The 20,263-nt window shown below is 51.6% G+C and overlaps 1 protein-coding gene across 6 annotated transcripts in view; it reads right to left on the bottom strand.

Moving 5' to 3' along the window:
• Positions 1 to 1,060: 1,060 nt before the first annotated feature.
• Positions 1,061 to 20,263, bottom strand: part of PNLDC1 (PARN like ribonuclease domain containing exonuclease 1) — a 28,970-nt gene continuing 9,767 nt past the window's right edge. The window contains exons 9-20 of one of the 6 annotated variants that reach the window (XR_011568560.1): positions 19,650 to 19,793; positions 19,055 to 19,124; positions 16,615 to 16,700; positions 14,742 to 14,797; positions 10,911 to 10,975; positions 10,454 to 10,507; positions 10,211 to 10,253; positions 8,657 to 8,756; positions 8,089 to 8,264; positions 7,907 to 8,005; positions 3,016 to 5,712; positions 1,061 to 2,695 (exon numbers count right to left, since the gene is read on the bottom strand). Coding sequence is in view for 3 of the 6 variants with exons in the window: in XM_070796478.1 (XP_070652579.1) it covers positions 5,649 to 5,712; positions 7,907 to 8,005; positions 8,089 to 8,264; positions 8,657 to 8,756; positions 10,211 to 10,253; positions 10,454 to 10,507; positions 10,911 to 10,975; positions 14,742 to 14,797; positions 16,615 to 16,700; positions 19,055 to 19,124; positions 19,650 to 19,793 (957 nt within the window). In the remaining 3 variants the exon portion in view is untranslated. Of the gene's footprint in view, positions 5,713 to 7,906; positions 8,006 to 8,088; positions 8,757 to 10,210; positions 10,254 to 10,453; positions 10,508 to 10,910; positions 10,976 to 14,741; positions 14,798 to 16,614; positions 16,701 to 19,054; positions 19,125 to 19,649; positions 19,794 to 20,263 lie in introns of those variants that run through there. The other 5 variants (XM_070796478.1, XM_070796479.1, XR_011568561.1 and 2 more) reach the window with 5 other exon arrangements.

The raw sequence follows: 20,263 nt of genomic DNA, 5'->3' as shown, positions 1-20,263 counted from the left end.
TCCCTTGGGGTCCGTGTCGAGTGTCCCCCAATCTGCTGCCCCCCACCTTCCCGCGTCCTGTGCCAGCTCTGCTAGGACTTCCTGGCCGGCACTAGCCCCCGAGAGTCTGCAGCCTGTCTTAAAACCAACCCTCTAGCCTATGGTCCTCCAGACCAGACCTGTGGGCGTTCATGGCGCCGCCTTCAAGTTCCCCAGGAGCCCCCCATCACTGTCTGAGACATCCCTTTCTAAGCTCATTTCAACTCCAGCCTGGACAACGGTGTCTGTCCTAGGGAGGGGAAGAGGGAGTCACAGGTAACAAGCTCTTCCGAGAACAAAATACATCCAAACATTATTTCAAACAATAGCATCCCTCCCTCCCGCTGGGAAAAATGACGTTTAAACGCCTCCTCTGGTCAGCAGTGGGAAGCCCTTCTGGGTTTCTTACTTTTTGGTGCCATCAAGTGGTGATTCAGGTTATTACAAAATGGAGATCATTTGAATGAACACTCTTCAACAGTTACTTTAGGGGAATTTCCCCCAAAAGACAAGGGAAGATTCCTTTACCTTGTATGTGTGTGCTTAATTGCTCAGTTGTGTCCGACTCTTTGTGGCCCCATGGACTGTGGCCCACCAGGCTCCTCTGTCCATGGGATTTTCCAGGTAAGAATACTAGCGTGGGTTACCATTTCCTTCTCCAGGGGATCTTCCCAACCCAGGGATCGAACCCACCATGTCTCCTGAGTCTCCTGCATTGCAAGCGGATTCTTCACCCACTGAGCCATCTCCCCAAATTAAACAGGCTGTTTTTTAAAGTCATGACAGACATTCTGAATTTCTACGAGGCAGCACTCAAAGGGATTTTAATGACATTCCTTTGTTTTCTGCCCAAGATAACGTCACAATATTTAGCCATCACCCACACCGCTCCTTCAGCTTTGTGGGTCTCTGCCCTTGAACTTGTTCCAAAGGTCAAGTAGAGATCAGAGCGCTGACACCAGCAACAACCAGAAAGTTCAGAATGATCTTCAAGGCAAATGTGGATGCTGGAGGACTTAAACAAAATACTGCACAAAACAGATTAGAAAGTTCACACATTGTATTTATTGGAAGACACAAAAGCAGAGTATCTGGATCAAAACTAGCATGTGGCGATCTTAAAGGTAAGACTGGCTCATTTCTTCCACGAGTGGAAAGTGGAGTTTTCAGGTCTTCAGGTAAATAAGACTCTACGTGGCCAAATAAGCCCACGGTTCTGGTTGTACATTAGTCCCCTGCCTTCTCATCCCCAGTTCTCATGGGGACCCCTGTCTGCCCTGATCTGTAAGAATATTAATATCGTCCTGTTTCCACAGCAGTTACATTGCTGCAAGGAGAAGGGGGGGTACCCAGTGAAGTCCTATAGACACGAAATTGTAAGAAATGTCCATCCATAAATATTCACTACTTTGTTTTTTTTCCCCCTTTTTTGGGGCCATGCGGGATCTTAGTGCTCTGATCAGGGATCGAACCTGGGCCCCCTGCAGCAGATGCACAGTTTCAACCACTGTACTGCCAGGAAAGTTCCTTACCCTTCTTAATTACATAAAACATTCTAGAGGACTTGCATGAGTTCTTATAATGAATGATAAAGATAAAATTAAGATCTAATAATACGGTCAACTAATATTTCTTAAGGGAGCCAAGAACATATAATGAGGAAGGGGTTGTCTCAACAAAAGGTGTTAGGAAAACTGAATACAGTAGAAAAATGAAATGAACCCCTTATCTTACACCACACACAAAAAGTAACTCGAAGGGGCTCAGACTTAAACCTAAGACCTGAAACTATCAAATTCCTAGGAGAAAAATATAAGGAGGAAGCCTCTCAACATTGCTCTTGGCAATGATTTTAGGATATGACACCAAAAGCACAAAGAGGAAAAAAAAAAATTAACACGTGGGACTACATCACATTTAAACGTTTCTGCGCTGCAAAATGGACAATCAACACAACAAAAAGGCAGCCTGCAGAATGGGAGAAAGAGCTGCATAACCATGGAGAGATCTCCCCCACTTTTGGTTTTAAGCCACTTTCCTTTTTCAAAAGGCCTACATTAGTACCTGATATTCCTAGCTGAAAGGAATCAAGTTTTTCATTTTTATGGAAAAAGATAAAAAGCAGAGACAGTGTTCAGTATTTGTTTTGCAGCAAGACGTCCTAGGGGCAGCGTCACCTCAAGAGCAAGACTGGCGTTACCAGGCTCCTCCCCCAGGAGCTACACTCTAGCACCTCGGCACCCCACTCTATGGTCCTCACTGTCTCTGAGCATCTGTGCTTTATCCCCATCCATCTGGACATTTTACAAGCAACATGTGTCCTCAGGTAACTGCTTCTTCACTTTGCTCCATTGGGGCTTTCAGAAGGTTTCACAGGAAAGCTCTGCTTTCAGAGAGTGGGGGAAATCTGTATCAGATAAGGGGTTAACACCCCAAAGTATATAAAGAACTGACATAATTCAATGAAGAAAAAAACAAACAGTCCGATTTTAAAACAGGCAGAGAAACCAAATAGACATTTTTCCAATGAAGACGTTCAAATGACCAACAGGTACATGAGAGGTGCTCAGCGTCACTAATTGTTGCTGTTTGTTGTTGCTGAGGCGCCAAGTTGTGACGGACTCCTCTTCGACCCCGTGGACTGTGGCCCACCTCTGTCTTCTGGCCACAGGATTTCCTAGGCAAGAATACTGGGAGTGGGTTGCTATTTCCTTCTCCAGAGGATTTTCCTAACCCAGGGATTGAACCTACACCTTCTGCATGGCAGGTGGGTTCTTCACCACTGAGCCATGTCAGAGAAATGCAAATCAAAACCACCCACAGTGAGAGAATCCCCTTGTCGGTCCAGGGGTTGGGGTTCAGGACTTGGCGCTTTCACCGCCAGGGCCTGGGTTCAATCCCTGATCAGTGAACTAAGACCCTACAAGCCAGTGGCACAGCCAAAAAAAAAAAAAATCAAACAAACAAACCCACAATGAGACAATGAGATAAACTCACATCTGTAAGAATAGCTATTATCAAGACGACGACAGGTTGCAAGTTGAGTATTGGCAAAGCTGTGGGGAAAAGGCAACCCATGTGCACGACTGGTGGGACTGTAAACTGGTTCAGTCACTATGGAGGACGACATCGAGGTTTCTCAAAAAATTAAAAATGAAACTACCATATGATCCAGCAGTCCCACCTCTGGGTATATATCCAAAGGAAATGAAAACAAACTATCAAAGAGAGATATGCACACCCACCGTTTCCTGCAGCATTATTCACCGCAGCCAAGACAGGGAAACAATGGAAGACGTGAGACACACACACTCATGTACACACAGACTGGAGGGGAGAGTCTGCTTTATCTGTTTCTCACTTTGGTTCTTTCCTTTGATGACGGGGAAGGCACGGCACAAGATGCACCGACGTGAAGAACTAGCTGAGCTGAGGAGAGAGCGGGGGCAGGAGCCCCAGAGCTGCCCCCCAAGCCCCTGAGGCTCTGTCTGGGGACACAGGGTGGGAGGTGGTACGAGAAGGGCGCTTCCTGGACTCGGCACCTCCAGCGCGGCACCCGTGGAGAATCCTCAGGGAAGTTAATAAACAGAAGCAGATCGAGGTCATGGGTTGAGCAGCTCAGAACCCACCACCAAAGCCTCCTCCAGGAGGGAAAGCAGACCATGCGGCCAGCCGGGGTCCCCACGGACGGATGGACAGCAGGACGCTGACTGCAGCACAGAGGCCCTGGTGAGGGCACCCTTAGCACGGACTCCGGAACAACTTATGAAGAGACAAAGAGTTAAAGAGCAAATGGGTAACATCTGATAAAACAACTACAGGGTCTCTTGCTCCAGAACTAAGACAGCTTAGCGCTCAGCGCCCTGACACCAGGAGGTCAACATGGCCACTGCACAGGCTCAGCTGAGAAATCTGTTTTCACTTCCCAGGTTTGCTTACTGACTGCACGGCTCACATCCATGAGACAGGGTCCCAAAAGCCCATAAACAGTGGGAATTTTCCACAGCATACACAAAGGAATACCCAATAGGAAGACAAAAACAAAACAAAATCCCCCAGGAGTTCCATGGTGGTCCAGTGGCTAAGACTCAGTGCTATCAATGCAGGGTGCCCGGGTTCGATCCCTGGTCAGAGAACGATATCCCACATGCTGCCAACTAAGACTCCCTGCATGCCACAGTTAAGACCTGGTGCGGCCAAATAAATTAAAAAAAGAAAAAAATTCCCCTAAGACGCTGTGTGGACAGATGGACAAAGCCCCCTTCCCCCGACTGAGGGAAGCCTTTCACTGGTCTGAACACAAGAGCTGCCCGGAAGGCTGTAGGGACAGCAGCCCATCAGTCAGCGTGTCACTCACACCCCAGGATGACAGGGGAGTTCCAGAAAGGCAGCTTCCAAACTCTTCTTCTGGGTGACTGCCATCTCTTAACACTTCTGCTTTTACAGAGGAAAAAACCTCTTTTGCACAGAGCTCAAGGCTTTGCTGAATAATGAAGTCAAGTTCAAGGCTGAGCACACAGCCCAGCCAAGTTCAACCCCCAACAGAGAACAGCTCCCGATAAGGCCACGTGACGTGCACGTCACTGTTGAGGAAAGAAAAGAATCTGATCCTACCTGTTTCGGGGCACACACCTGTGCTACAGGTCACTTTGTTTCCAAAGTGAGTATTAATGCTTTATGGTTTATAATGTTTATCTCAAACATGGACCATAAAACCGTAGTCTGCTCTACCCCTATTTATCCGAGGGGAAGCTTCTTAGCAAAACATCAGGGGCCGTGTATGATTTTATAAATGGCAACCTAATTAAAAAACAAAAACTAAATGACTATTACCATAAACATCCAAAAGACACGTTCTAACATCTTAGGCATCATAGAAGTTCAGTAAATATTTGCTGAATCAGTGAACAGATGAATAAGGAAAATCAACCTACCTTTACACTCACTAGAGTTGAGCTACACAAACCTAACAATACGATGTCCTATTTACTTGTTCTGCATGGCATTTTCCATGATTCTGATATTAACTGTTCTCTGTTCTAACCTATGAAATACTATATTCTGCAACTTAAACATATAAAATTTTAACTACAAGTAGCACATTTGTAGGCTGGAGTCTTTTCTCCTCAGTAAAAACTATTTTTGACCCAGAAAACAAACAAACCAAAAAACCCCAAAGAGAAACCCCAAAATAAATAAAAACAGATCAACACCTGTGCACATGGACACTTGGCTTTACTTTTCCCCTTTACTAAAACGTAGGCCATTTCTAAGGCCTAAATCCCTGTCAACCGATTGGCTAATGATTTCTCTGCCAGAAATAACAGAGCCTTTGGCTCGCTCAGTGGCCAGCTCCACTGGATGCCTAGCTGTCCGTTCAGAAGATGCTCTGGAACGTGAGCTTAAACGCCCAGGAGACGTTACTTCTCCTCAGTCATTTATAGAAAGAAACGTTTGGGCCACAAACAAAGGACTTATCAGTGATAATATTTACAGACTTTTTCACGTTGAAACCAGAACACAGTTCCCTGTGGGGACGGTACCGATCCACTTGCACGGAGGATGTGAGGCAAACAGCCCTACGGGGGTCGCATGCAGACAGGATGGAGCTGCAGGCGGCCTCGCTGCCCTCACAGGCCAGCTCCTCCCAGGAGAAACGCAATGAAGGCCCAGGTGGTAATGACGCTGCAGACTCTGCAAGACAAGGACCCGGGTCAGCAGCCTGGCCCTCGCGGAGGCCCCGGCTGCACCCAGCGGGTGAGGCTGGCGCGGGCTCCGCCCCCTCTCCCTTCCCACCTCCGCTAGCCTGGCCCGCGCGGAGGCCCCGGCTGCACCCAGCGGGTGAGGCTGGCGCGGGCTCCGCCCCCTCTCCCTTCCCACCTCCGCTTGCCCGGATGGCATGTTCTTTCTGTGTGCCTCCGGAGCCCACGTTTTCTCGAGGCTGGACTAGCCCTGGGACGCAGAGGGCATCTTCCCTGGTGGCTTACGTTGGAGGAGGAGAGGCAAATGGACTTCTGAGCAGCCAAGAGTTTTTGCTCTCTCCAGAATTTTCAGCATTTATTTTAATGGGATTTTGTATGAAGATTTCATTTAAATTTAGTTGTCACCAAAATATCTTGCCTGTTTTGCTAGTTTCTTTGCCTATTATCGAAACATTTGCTCAGGCTTCCATCTCTGCAGGTTATTTTCCCATGGTTATATTATTTAACGTTTCTCAAATTTCATATATGTAGATGCTCAAAAGGAACATCTACAAATATGATATCTTAATCATATGACATCTACAAAAAAAGACATCTCACTTCAAAACAAGAAAAGTTTAATTTATAAGCAGACAACAAGTAGTATTAATGCATACACAAGCCACAGCTAATAGTTTCTTGGGATTATAACATAAAGAACTTACTTATATGCCAACGGTGTGGCTTGCACAGAGAAGGGAATGGCAACCCATGGCAGTATTCTTGCCTGGAAAATTCCACGGGCAGAAGAGCCTGGAAGGCTACAGTCTATGGGGTTGCAAGAGTCGGACACGACTGAGCGACTCCACCACCACCATGCGGTTGACATAGAAGGAGTTTTTATGCCAACTAGACAACGATGACGACGTGGTTTTCAGTGGATCTGGCCCCTAACGGGAATCCGAAACCTTTGAAGCTCAGTCAAGAGCAGTCCCATCTTCCCAGTTGCTCAGGCGCCAGACCCTGGATTTAAACTTGACCTTGCTCCTGTCTGTCGGCTCCCAGCTCCACCACCCCCATCACCCCTCTGTCACCGAGGGGCACAAGCTGCAATGGAACCGTGTGTCCAGGTGGCCTGGCTTCCTGACGACTCCTGCCCTGTGTCCCCCAGTGTCTTAGTGAGGAGCGATGCGCCACTGCTCTGCCAGGACTATCGATGGAGACCCAGCTTCGCCCAGTCCTCACCCAGCGCCCTCCGCTCCATTGGGACCTGCCAGCCTCTGCGGCCTCGCCTCCTGCCCCTTCCGTCCTGTCTCAGTGGCTTCTCGCTGCCCCTCGACAACACTAGGAGGCCCCACTTGAGGGCCCCCCTCTCCACCACCCCCTCTGCTTGGACGGATGCCGGTCCCTCCACTGTCCGTGTGCTTGGCTCACTCCCTTCCCCTCCTGGCCAGTCTTCGACAAGGGCCCCCATCTTCCCCTTCAAAGAGCAACCTCCCCTCAGGCCACCGCTCTTGCCTCCTGACCCTGCTCATTTCTCTTTCATCACCTACCAGACCATGCAATTCACCTGTTCATTGTCTGCTGCTGCTGCTGCTGCTGCTACTGCTAAGTCACTTCAGTCGTGTCCGACTCTGTGTGACCCCACAGATGGCAGCCCACCAGGTTCCTCTGTCCCTGGGATTGTCCAGGCAGGAATACTGGAATGGGTTGACACTTCCTTCTCCAATGCACGCATGCATACTAAGTCGCTTCAGTCGTGTCCGACTCTGTGCGACCCCATGGACAGCAGCCCACCAGGCTCCTCCGTCCACAGGATTCTCTAGGCAAGAATACTGGAGTGGGTTGCCACTGCATTGCAGATGCTCGAGTAATAATCTGCTATTCCCTACAGGAGAGGCTTCCTTAGTGGCTCAGATGGTAAAGCATCTGCCTGCAATGCAGGAGACCTGGGTTTGACCCTTGGGTTGGGAAAATCCCCTGGAGAAGGAAATGGCAACCCACTCCAGTCCCCTTGCCTGGAAAATCCTATGGATGGAGGAGCCTGGTGGGCTACAGTCCATGGGGGTCGCAAAGAGGTCCACAGTGCTCTACGGGTCTATGGGTCTACGACCCCTTTACAACACACTCCAGCCAGCAAGCCGTGTCGACTCGCCCCGCTCGGGGACCACCAGCCCCGCGAGGCAGGCTCCGAGCCGGCCACTTACTGCAGCAGGCAGTTGATGTCCGGGGAGTGTCTCCAGTAGCGGTACAGGGAGATCCGCAGTGTCGGGTGGCACCTGTACTCCTTCAGGATGCTCCGCGTGCTGCCAAGGGAAGGGCACAGTCAGGGACGCGGGGGCCTGGCCTGCTCCCGGGGGCGGGGCGGGCCGAGAGCCCAGGCACCTACTCCTTGAACTTATTGGTCATGAGCAGGAACTGGCTCCGCGTGAGCCTCCTGACGTCAAATTTGCAGAGGTTCTGAAACTCGCGGTAGACCTGCTGCTCGCTGACCCCAGGCCACTTCCTGACGGTGAGGATGAGGATGGGGGGGCGGATGCTAGGGGAGTCTGGGCCCGCAAAGTTCTAGAAGACAGGGAGGGGAAGCAGAAGCGATTTCCCACAGCTCCTATGGACGGACCACCCACCCAGCTTGTTCTAGAAGGCAGGGAGGAGAAGAGATTTCCCACAGCTCCTACGGACTGACCACCCACCCAGCTTGAACATCCTGAAAGAGAAACTAGGAAAGGCCCTGTCTGCCAGGGGTGGTGGTGGTGGGAGAGAAAGAAGGAACAAGCAAGGTCACCTTGCTTCTGGCATGGAAGCACGAGAAAGAAAATAACAGGCTCAGTGTGAACACCCTTCTCGACTCTGAGTCTGGCTCCTGTCAGAAGCCCTAGAGAGCCCAGAGGAGCATGCTGCATCCTAGCACGAGCCTGTCCCCCTCCCCTACAAAGGGCAGAGTGAAGTCTACTTACGATTTTGGGGACCCCGGCTCGGATAAGATTCACCTGGTTCACGTAGGGAGCCAGCACGTCCAGGTAGAGCGGGAAGCTGGGCTCGGGGATGGGAACAGCGCTGCGAGGGCGGAAAACGCCGTGGTGCTCAGCCTACGGGCGCCGTGCCCGGCCCTCGGCCGAAGCTGGGGCCTGGGGACAGCGGGACTGTGCTGCCCGACACCACCCTCCTACCCCTCCTTGCAAGCTCTAGGGCTCCTGTTGCTGGATGTCCCCCTCACAACCAGCGAGCTCTCAGCATAGCCCCAGCCCAGGGGGAGCATCCAGGGGTCACCATCTGCTGGCAACACTTCGGTGAACACCTCTGGGCTGATGAGCACCAGCCACAGGTCAGAGAATGAGAGGAAGGTCCCTTCTGTCGCCCCTCGAGAGGGCATCACCCCCCACTTTGTCCAAAGGACCGTCCCTCCCCCCACGGCCTGGTTCTGTCACCAGCCCCCGCCACACGTCCGAGAAAGTAGGAGCCATGGGGTCAGGAGGGCCTGGGCTGCCACAGAACCCCTCTACACCAAGGAGGGTGGTTAGGTGGTGAGGAGTAAAAGAAATGAAGGAGGCAAGGCCCAGATACCAGGGCACCAAAAGGCTCCACTGCTCCCCGCTGTCAGGGTGCAGGGAAGACAGAGATGGGGGCAGGGAGGGGGTGGATTTCTTAAGCTATCAACATCTCAAGTTACAAGCTTCACACCGGCGTGTCACAGGCTATTTCTATGTACAGTGCATGCGTGCTTAGTCGCTTCAGTCATGTCCAGCTCTCTGCGACCCTATGGACCATGGCACGCCAGGTTCCTCTGCCCATGGGATTCTCCAGGTGAGAATATTGGAGTGGGTTGCCAGTATGGTACCCTCTGCCAAAATGGACAAGTGCAGGCAATACCCAGATGAACAGGGTACAGTCTGAAAACTTTTAGGTCAGCCCCAGAGAACACAACTTTGTTCGGCTCCTGCCCCGGGCATGCTGTATCCTACCGGGCACACGTGTGCGGCAAGGGTGGTGCTGCTGAGCGTGAGGCACACGTGCAGCTGGTGCCCACGAGCAGGGCCCTGCAGGGAGGCTGAGGCCCTGAGAATGCACGGCTCCGATTCCAGTCTGGGGTTATAAGAACCTCCCCTGCAGGTGCCTTAGTCCAAGTCCCTGCCCTCTCCCCCAGCCCGACTGTGAACCTGGCATGGATTATCTGTCCCCCGGATCGGCTCTGTTTTCTCAGCTCACTGTGATTCACACGGTATGAGGAAACAGGAGGGTAACAGATGGAGCGGGCACACGGCACTGGGACCCGAGCCTCACCCACGGCCTGGCCTGACAGGGACTTTTCCCAAGGCTGGGACAAGAGGCAGGAGGGCAGGGACCAGCCCAGGGGTCAGGGGGGAAGGCCATCCATGGAGGCGAGCTGCCCGCTGCTCGTGAACATGTTGTTTACACAACACGCATCCTCCTCCTCTGGGAGAGCGTGGGCGCCCCGCGGCCCTGGCTCACCCCTGACCACGGACCGGTCACAGGATGAGAGCGACACTCACCTGTGTACCTTCCACAGGAGCAGGTGCGCCACTTTCAACAGAACTGGAAGAGAAGAAGCTAGCAACGTGACAGACACCAAGGCACACCCGCCCACCTTATCGTGATACGCAAACTCAGGCTTTACTTCCAAGGGGCCGCCCACCTGGAAGTAAATGGGGCGGGGGGTGCCCAGGGACAGTGGGGGATTATTGCAAAGAAGACGCAAGCCACCCCCAACTTTGGAAGGGGGTGGCGGCGCTCACCTGACCCGCACAGGAAGGCGTCGTATGCCGCTTCGTGGGGGTACTTGGTCTCCACTGCAGGGTTTCCCCAGAAGCACGAGGACAGCCATTAGAACGCAGCCTGGGAGAGGGCACGCCCCCAGGTCCCCCAGGTACACACCCACGTCGGCCATGCACACACAACACACCCACGGCTATTCCTCCAGAGACCATGACCCTTGTCCCAGCTTCATGCCACCCTGACCTAGTCCCCCTCACACACATGGTGGCAAGAGGACCCATGGAAGCAGGAAGCAGAGGACTTCCCAACAGACTCATGGCCCCTGTGACTGCTCCTTTTGAGGGAGGGGTTACAACATGGACAGGGCGCTGGAGAAGCCCCACCTGGCCCCCCCCACACCTCCACGTGGGGACTGGCCTGAGCGCCAGCACCTCAAAGCCACGCTGACCACGTGGGAGCCCGGCCCAGGGGACCTACCGTACTTCTCACACCTGCTGGCGTGAATGATCACCGGCCCAGAGTTCTTGGTAGGGTTCAAGTCACTAGGAGAGAAGAAAGGTAAAGAACGTTCGCTGAAAACGGTCCCTCTGTGTGCCCTTCACCCTCTTGAGTTAACCAAAAGTGCCCTCCGTACTGGGACTAGGGGGCGAAGTTGGGAAAGAACCTGCCTGTGGTTGCAGGAGACACAAGAAACGGGGGTTCAGTCCCTGGGTTGGGAAGATCCCCTGGAGAAAGAAATGGCAACCCACTCCAGTATTCTTGCCTGGAGAATTCCATGGACGGAGGAACCTGGTGGGCTATAGTTCATGGGGTCATAATGAGTCAGACGTGACTGTGCACATGTGTGTATAGACATAAATCACAACAAACTGTGCTTCTAATAGAATGTAAAATTTAAGCAGACAAAAACCAGGGATCTAGGCATGGGCAGATGGGTCTCATTAACCCAGCAACAGGACAGAGGAAAGAACAGCAATGTGAGAAGCTCCACCTGCATCTTTCTGAGCATCTACCAGACGTGTGACCCCAGGAAGGCGCCAGGACCAACTCCGGGCCGGCTCTGCCCTCGGGGCCTTACTGTCCAGCGCACCCGAGGAATGCAGTGCCCACGGTGCTGGTCTTCCAGGAAGCCTTGAGCCCAGGAAATCAGTGGGGCTGAGTGGACAGCGGGTGGCACCAGGTGTTGGGGCCGACAGAAGAGCAGGCGGAGACACGACGCAAAGGGCGAGCCCCGACCTGTGACGCCGAAACCTGAGTGTGGCCGCAGCCCGCGGTGAAAGCAGGGGCTCGGGAAAGAGCTCGGGTGATGCATGGGGGCGTCAAGAACCACAGAAGACAAACAGGATCCAGTCGAATTCACGTTGTAGAAGATCACTCCAGTGGTGATCACTCAGCACAAGAAATAAAGTAGGTCAGGGACAACCAGCTACCAGGTAGGAGCTCCCGACACCACAGGAATAAAAGGTAAAAGCCTGAGTGAAAGCAATGACTCTTGAGGATGCCGAAAAAGGAACAGAGTGTAGGACGTTCGGGGAGTAAAACTCACAGGACTAGACTAGAAGATACAGGAAGTCCGGCTCTGGGATGCGTTCCAGGGCTCGGTCCTGGCACGTGGGTGAACGAGGGCAGCCCTCAACAGGGAGATCTTCCCTTCATTTGATTCCCAACAGAATCTACTGGCGCCTCCCTATCCACTTACTAGCTGTGACGCCGCTTCCTCATCTGTTAAGCGGCATGTGCCTGGGCCGCAAGGTGGCCGTGGATCTGCCCGGCAGGGGACGTCCCGCTAAATGTCGACGACACGCAGGGCACGCCCCAGCTCCCCTCCCACGTGCGAGCTCGTGTAACCCTCAGGGCCAGCGTGGGTGTTCTGTGCAATGACCCCCTCTCTTCAGGTGGTAACACTGAGGCATGCAGAGGTTAAGCCGTTCTCAAGCTCACGCACAAAGCCAGCGAGCCGCAAAGCTGGGGTTTAAGCCCAAGAGGTCTAGATTCAGCGCCCGCACAGATGCTGTCAGCCCGGCGCTGGGGCGGCAGAAGTTGCTGCAGCAACTCGACAGCAGCAGGCTTGACGGATGGACAGGGGGGCAGGGGGGCCGAGAAGGTGCCTGCAGGCCTCCTGGGGCAGGAACCACCAAGGACAGCAAGCAGGAGTCTGGAGCCCCGGTGGGACAGAAGCGGTTGCTGAGGCTGACGAGGTGGACTCAGTCACCCAGGGGCACGGTCAGGAGGAAGAAGAGAGCTGCGGAGGGGCCCTCAAGAGTGGAGGGACCACAGGGGAGCACGCAGAAGAGAGAGGAAAACCCTCACCATAAAATAAGAGATCCAGGAGAGGGCTCAACTGAAGGGAAGCAGGAGGGGTGCCCACTGCGTCAGATGCCAGCGAGGGGTTCCCCTTACCCGCCCCCCCCCCACCCCTGCCACGCCCTGGTCCAAACGCCTCTGTGCATCCTCCCACCAAATGGGGAAACAAAGTGCCGTGGAGAGAAGACAACTGGCCTCAGGGCACCAGGGCGGAGGCGGGGCCTCTGAACAGACTTGCTGTAACAAGAAGGACAAGGACCGCGGTGGAGGGGTGGGGACCAAGGAGAGCGTCATGCTTTCTGAGCTAGAAGAAGGGATGCTGAAGCCGAGGGACAGACAGAGGGAGGGGCTGGGACTTTGCAGGCGGTGAGGGTGAGGAGGGCAGGGGACGGGGGTGAGGAGGGAAGGGGTGGGGGCCCAGGAGGGAGGGGGAGGGGCCGATGAGGGAAGGGGCGAGGTAAGGCGGGGGGGTGGGTGGAGGGGTGTCACGGAGGGCGAGGCGAGGAGGGAAGGGGTGGGGCCAGGAGGGCGGGCAGGCCGTGGGAGGACAGCCCTTCCTGCCCTGCAGGACACTGGAGGGGATCCGATGTGACGGGAGAGAGGGTGCTGAAGGTGACAACACCGCAGACGCGTCTGCAGGCGAGGAGGGGACGCTGAAGGATTCCCGCCTCTGGCTTCACAAGGACCAGGAGGTCCGTGTGAGAAAGGAAAAAAAGATGAAGCATAAGAGGCCAGAGGACACTGTCACATCTCAAGTAAGTGATGCTGTGAGTAGAGGAAAAAGCACCTCCTGGAAACTCGTAAGAGACCACTGGGGACCGGGCCAGGCACTCATGGGCGTGGCTGGACGACGGTGACCAACAGAGACAGCTTCTTCCCTAAGAGGTCCCACCTGCAACTGCCCCCAGCCACCCTCCGCGCCCCAAACCTAGGCAGAGTATTAAAAAGCAGAGACATTACTTGGCCGACAAAGGTCCGTCTAGTCAACTATGGCTTTTCCAGTAGTCATGTACGGATGTGAGAGCTGGATCATAAAGAAAGCTGGGCGCTCAAGAATTAATGCTTTTGAGTTGTGGTGTTGGAGAAGACTCTTGAGAATCCCTTGGACTGCTAGGAGATCCAACCTGTCCATCCTAAAGGAAATCAGTCCTGAATGTTCATTGGAAGGACTGATGCTGAAGCTGAAGCTCCAATACTTTGGCCACCTGATGCAAAGAACCAACTCACTGGAAAAGACCCTGATGCTGGGAAAGATTGAGGGCAGGAGGAGAAGGGGATGACAGAGGATGAGATGGTTGGATGGCATCACTGACTCAATGGACTTGGGCTGAGCAAGCTCCGGGAGCTGGTGAAGGATGGGGAAAGACACCAGCTGGGGAGGGAGGAGCCGGCAGAGCAGACCCCAGCCTCCTCCTTGCAGACAACACGTTCCCACCGGCACATGTCCGCGGTATGGCCAGGCATGAGGGAAAACTGGACTGCTATTCCCGTGGGAAGATCAGGAACTTGACCAGGTACCAGGTTCATTCAGTAGCTCAGAAGTTTAATGTGCACCTACTGTGCCTCGCACTGTTTAGGCCCAAAGGAAAGAGTGCAAAGGAAGAATAAAACCTGTTCCCATGGAGCTTATCACTCCAACAATCAAACAGATCACAAGAGAAATAAAACCCTGGCCAAACAGAAAGCACCATGGTTCATGGGGTCGCAAAGAGTCAGACACAACTGAGCAACTGAACTGAAATCAAATAGCTCTAAGTCCCCTCCCAGGCCCCCTCCCCTCTAGAACAGGGTTCCTCAGCTCAGCACCAGTGACATCTGGGACTGGAGAATTCTTTGTGTTGAAGGTTCTCCTGTGCATCCTGGCCTCTGCTCACGAGGTGCCAGGAGCTCCCTGAGCTGAAACAACCGAAATGTCTCGGTGCTGCCAAAGGTGCCCTAGGGAACAAAACTGGCCCAGCTGGGAACCCCTGTTCTCTAAGCACCCCCCGAAAACAGCCTCCTTACCTGTTCAGGACTTCATAAACTTCTGAGAGATTTGAAACCCTTGGGAAATTGAGTTCCTGTAATTATGGAAAACAAATGAGGGAGAGTAAGACATTTGAGGTTTTGTTTCCTCTCTGCTTAATGGACTTCCCAGGTGGCTGGCTCAGTGGTAGAGTCCGCCTACAGTGCGGGAAACGAGGGTTCAGTCCCTGGTTTGGGAAGACCCCCTGAAGGAGGATATGGCTATCCACACTCCAGTATTCTTGCATGGAGAATCCCATGGACAGGAGGGGCTGGTGGGCTCCAGTCCACAAGGTTACAAAGAGTTGAGCACGACTGAGCATGCGAGCACCTCGGGTATTACCAAGTGGCCATTAAAAGACCTTGAAAACTCCAGGTCCTCTTCACGCACACCTGGTCCTTATTCCTTAACTGTGAATGACAGAGTACCTAGTGTACTTGGTTGGGACCTGATAACCCAGCCTAGAAAAAAACTGCCACATACATATATACAATGGAATATTACTCAGCTATAAAAAAGAAATTCATGAGTCAGTTCTAATGAGGTAGATGAATCTACATCTACTCCACTCAGCCAGCAAGAGAAAGACAAATACTGTATATTAGCACATACATGTGGAATCTAGAAGGATGGTACTGATGAACATATATGCAGGGCAGCAAAGGAGATGCAGACTGAGAAAACAGCTGGTGCACAGTGTGGGAAGGAGAGGGCACAACAAATCGGGAGAGTAGCGTGGAAACATATGTATTACCGTATGTAAAACAGATAGCCAGTGGGAATTTGCTGTGGACCCAGGGGGCTCAACCCGGTGCCCTCTGACAACCTAGAGGAGTGAGATGGGGTAAGAGGTGGAAAGGAGACTCAAGAGGAGGAGACATATGTATACCTGTGGCTGATTTATGTTGATGTATGGCAGATACCAACATAATATTGTAAAGCAATTGTCCTCCAGTAAAAAAAACCAAACACTGCCACAAACAACTCATACCATCTTCCCTCAAAGACAAGTGTTTAAGGACGCCATGGCATCAAACTGTGGCCAGGGACTCATATGGTCGCTGGGCAGTCTAAGGACCTGCCAGGTCACCAAGTCCTAGAGTTCACCTTATCTTCACTCCCTCAGATCAGCCCCCACGTCCTCCCCACTTTGCCCTATGACTCAGTTACGTAGAGACGGGCAGCATCACAGCACACCGTCAGAGCTGCAAATATAGGTACGAGCAGTAAGTGTGTCCCTGGGCAAAGACGTACCAAGTAACCCAGTCCCAGTTCTGTGGCGTCAGCTTAAGGCTTTATTTAGAACACTCAGTTTAACTTTTAAGCAGGATCTTAACTAGCTGGGTGCTTCTCTTCTCCATGGGCAGTGCACAACCCCAGCCGCACCACAGAAGTCACCTGGCAGCTGGAGAAATGCCGCTCCCAGCCCCTCCACACCAGAGGAGCTAAAGGTGTGGCCCAGGTATCAATATTCACCTTCTCAGGTGATTTTGTTATCTGAGTTGAAATTCCTTGACCCGAATGCTCTGTAAAATTTTTCAAGCGGGATCCCTGCCCCCCAACCCTGACAACTTTTAAGCACATTGAAACACACACAAGGTATCTACCAAGCTCTAGAATAAGTTGTTCTGTTGACCCATCTAAATAAGCCCATGAACTAGACAGCAATAAGTCAAAGCATGAGAACTTGAAGGAGGGAAAGAAAAAAAGATCACATATAAGCCAATATGACTCACAGGTAGTCAAATTAAAAAACCAATACTGGCTATAAAATATGAGAAAAGGATTCATGAAACAATTTCTGAAAAGAGTGAGAAAGCTAAATGTTCCTGGGACTAATGAAGTGTTCCTTTCCCAAAGGAGTTTAATTACCTTCCAGATATCCTTTGTCACATTCTTGGTGTCAATGAGAACAGGAAATAGGTTGTGGATATTCAGCTTAAACTCATCGTAGCTTTCTGAAGGGAAAGACCCAGGTAGTCAGAAGTGAGTTCACTGTAAAAATGGAAGAAATTCTCCAATCTAGCTTATCACCAACACTGGTTACTAAAGCAAATAAAACAAAACAGGAATTGAAAACATCCTTGCTCCTCATCATTAAGGATTTCTGAATCTTAAACCAACCTGACATTACCCTTTGTTACAGCAGAAGTCGAACAGTTTTCCATTAAATTCAGCCTATTGTCTATAACCAACCTTAGTTAATGCAGTTTGCAAAGTTGTAGTCAATGGTAAAAGGGAGAAAGAGATTACTGAAAAGGCAAATGTGAAATCTGTAAATAACTGTTCAGAGAAAAATCCAGTAAGTTAAAAATTGTAAGTGCCTTGATAAAAATCACCTATAATTTGCATATCTGTCAAAATTATACCACATACCTTTTAAAGAGGCTCACTGCAAAACCAACAAACCAAAATCTCTCTGCTCACCCTCTCCTCATTAACCTCCCATTTCCTATTCCCTGACGGCAGTGATCTTCAATTTTTTCCTTTGGTGTGTACTCCCACCACTTCTAAACAAAGCTTATGCTGCTCAGTGGTCTCCCAGTTTGGGGCATTAACTCTGGACCCCCACAAGGTGAGAGGATCGCCTGCCCCGCCCTGGGCCACTCACCACCCCCAGCACCTGCACAGCTCTCTCCATGGGGCCAGCCGGTCGCCTCCAGGGGCCTTTCTGCCATAGCTTTTGTTTCAGCAATTTCTTTGTTTGCCTGTCTGCTTAGTTTGGGGGAAGTGATTATTTGACACTTAATTCTTCCCCAAATCTCTCAAGATGCTCAAACTGAGGTGTTTTATTAATTCATTTCCTAGAAAAATCTCAGGGAAACTGTTCACCCCTTTCCAGCTATGCTAGTGTTTTCTAATGCCTTGACCACCTGATGCAAAGAGCCGACTCACTGGAAAAGACCTTGATGCTGGGAAAGACTGAGGGCGGGAGAAGGGGGTGACAGCGGATAAGACGGTTGGATGGCATCATTGACTCAATGAACATGAGCTTGAACAAACTCTGGGAGACAGTGGAGGACAGGCAAGCCTGGTGTGCCACAGCTCATGGAGGTGCAGAGAGTGGGATATGACTGAGCGACTGAACAGCAGAATAGTGTTCTCTGAGCAGTGTTAGTTCATTTAATCCCCAATTCTGATACTATGATCATCCCCATTTTACAGACAAGGAAACAGAACAGCTACATTAAAGTAACTTGCTCAGGATCATGTGTAACAAGGGATGGAATGAGGATTCAAGCATGACTCTTGAATGCATGCTGTTAACACTCCATCACACTGCAGTGTGTCCAACAGCATCCGTCATGGAAAAGACCGGGACAGCCATTAGACAGTACCGTATGGCCACTGAAATGATTTCAAGTTAAGGACATAAATAAATGCTTTGGGTGAGTGGAAAAAAAGCCAAACGGAATAAAATACACTGTGTGGTCAAATATGTAAAAGCCAAAACAAAGGAAAAAGCAAATTAAGATTATGTGTGTGTGTGCGACCGACTCTTTTCGACCCTATGGACTACAGCCCACCAGGGTCCTCTGTCAATGGCATTCTCTAGGCAAGAATACTGGAGTGGGTTGCCATTTCCTCCTCCAGGGGATCTTCCCAACCCAGGGATGAAGCCCAGGTCTCTTACATCTCCTGCATTGGCTGGCAGGCACTTTACCAATGCGACACCCGGGAAGCCCATGGAAAAGTCAAAACAGAAGAAAAAGCAAAAAGTGTAAGAATTATAGCCGTGATTAAAGGCAAGTTTGTTTTTCCTGCACATCTCTGATTTCACTAAGTTTTACAGTGAGACTGAACAACTTCTGTAATGCGGGGGTGGGGGGTGGGGAGTATCAATCAAATATAAGTTTTTCTCCCTGAGAAAGTCACCTGCTGCTGCTGCTAAGTCGCTTCAGTTGTGCCCGACTCTGTGCGACCCCATAGATGGCAGCCCACCAGGCTCCCCCGTCCCTGGGATTCTCCAGGTAAGAACATTGGAGTGGGTTGCCATTTCCTTCTCCAGTGCATGAAAGTGAAAAGTGAAAGTGAAGTCACTCAGTCGTGTCCGACTCAGCGACCCCATGGACTGCAGCCTTCCAGGCTCCTCTGTCCATGGGATTTTCCAGGCAAGAGTACTGGAGTGGGTTGACATTGCCTTCTCCGAGAAAGTCACCTAGTTCCAGGAAAACAGTAACAGGCACAGATGCGCCGGACCTCTCTGGAAACCCGATGCCTGTAGGGGCTGCTCAGGAGCACAAAGCCGGGCCCACCCCCCTGCCCGATGGCAAGCTGAGTCAGAGGAAGGAGAAGGATGGATCGGCCCTACCTGGGAGAGGTCTGAAGAACTTCTCATGGAGATGCAGCAGATCCATCATCATGTTATGTCCCACTAAGGGCTACTTGGAGGAAATCGACAGGTGAGAGAAATGAAATTTTAAAAATAAAACAAACGCTGTAGACTAACTGCTGTCTCTGCCAAAGGGTGTAGCTTTAGAACCCACTGCATTCTGATGACATGGTAATTCCATCCCCACACGCAATCCACTCCCGTGAAAGGCAGCCGGACTGCTCAAATGCTAGAAAGGCAAACCAGTGGGTCAGAGGGACTTGAGGCCCCAGCCACACTGGGATCTAAGGTGTGAAGCAGACACACGCGGTCCCCAAGCAGTTTTAAGTCAATTTGTATTGAAATGCCTGTGTGCACGAAAGGAGCAAGGGAATGGTAATATTTCACAGGGACAGTCTTTCCCCAAATTAGTCTATCATGACTTTGTAAAACAAGGTTAGATCCACAAAGTTAGTTAACAAAAAGAAACCACTCATTTTAAGGAATCTGAGTTTACTGTTGAAGGACTCATTTGTCTCTACAGTCAGATACAAAACACTGCAAAAAGACCAAGGAAAGAGAATTCTCTCCCTACCTTCCGGGCTTTCACCAGCATCTGGAAAAACACAGAAAAGCCCCTTGCAGAGAGAAGAATCTTCTCCTTCCAGCAGCTCTCTCGATCACAGGAGGTGGTCTCAAGATACCAGCGGTGCTGCGTACTCACCTTCTTCACGATCACCTGAGCGCAAGAGGAGGAGACAAGCTCCCGCATCCTGGGAATGCTCCCAGGCTCCACCGCTGGTGCATGGGTTTAGGCTCTGCAGTGGCAGGTGGGATCTTGCCGGACCAGGAATCAAACCCATGTCTCCTGCGATGGCAGGTGGACCCTTTACCACTGAGCCACCAGGCAGACGCCCCAAGCCCTCTCTGGGGTTCCCAGGTGGCGCTGGTGGTAAAGAACTCGCCTGCCAATGCAGGAGACGTAAGAGACACAGTTTCCATCCCCATTTTCCATGGGTCGGGAAAATCCCCTGGAGGAGGAAATGGCAACCCACTCCAGTATTCCTGCCTGGAGAATCCCAAGGACAGAGGAGCCTGGCCTACAGTCCATGTGGTCGCAAAGAGTCGGACATGACTGAAGGGACTTAGCATGGAGCATGCCGGGAATGGGGCCAAAGAAGTGGTCCCTCATGTCAAACAGGAAGGAGT

The sequence above is a fragment of the Bos indicus genome, chromosome 9, assembly GCF_029378745.1.
Source record: "Bos indicus isolate NIAB-ARS_2022 breed Sahiwal x Tharparkar chromosome 9, NIAB-ARS_B.indTharparkar_mat_pri_1.0, whole genome shotgun sequence".
Classification (NCBI taxonomy): Eukaryota; Metazoa; Chordata; class Mammalia; order Artiodactyla; family Bovidae; genus Bos; species Bos indicus.
Note: the sequence above shows the minus strand (reverse complement) of the source record. Positions and strands in the feature narration are given on the sequence as shown.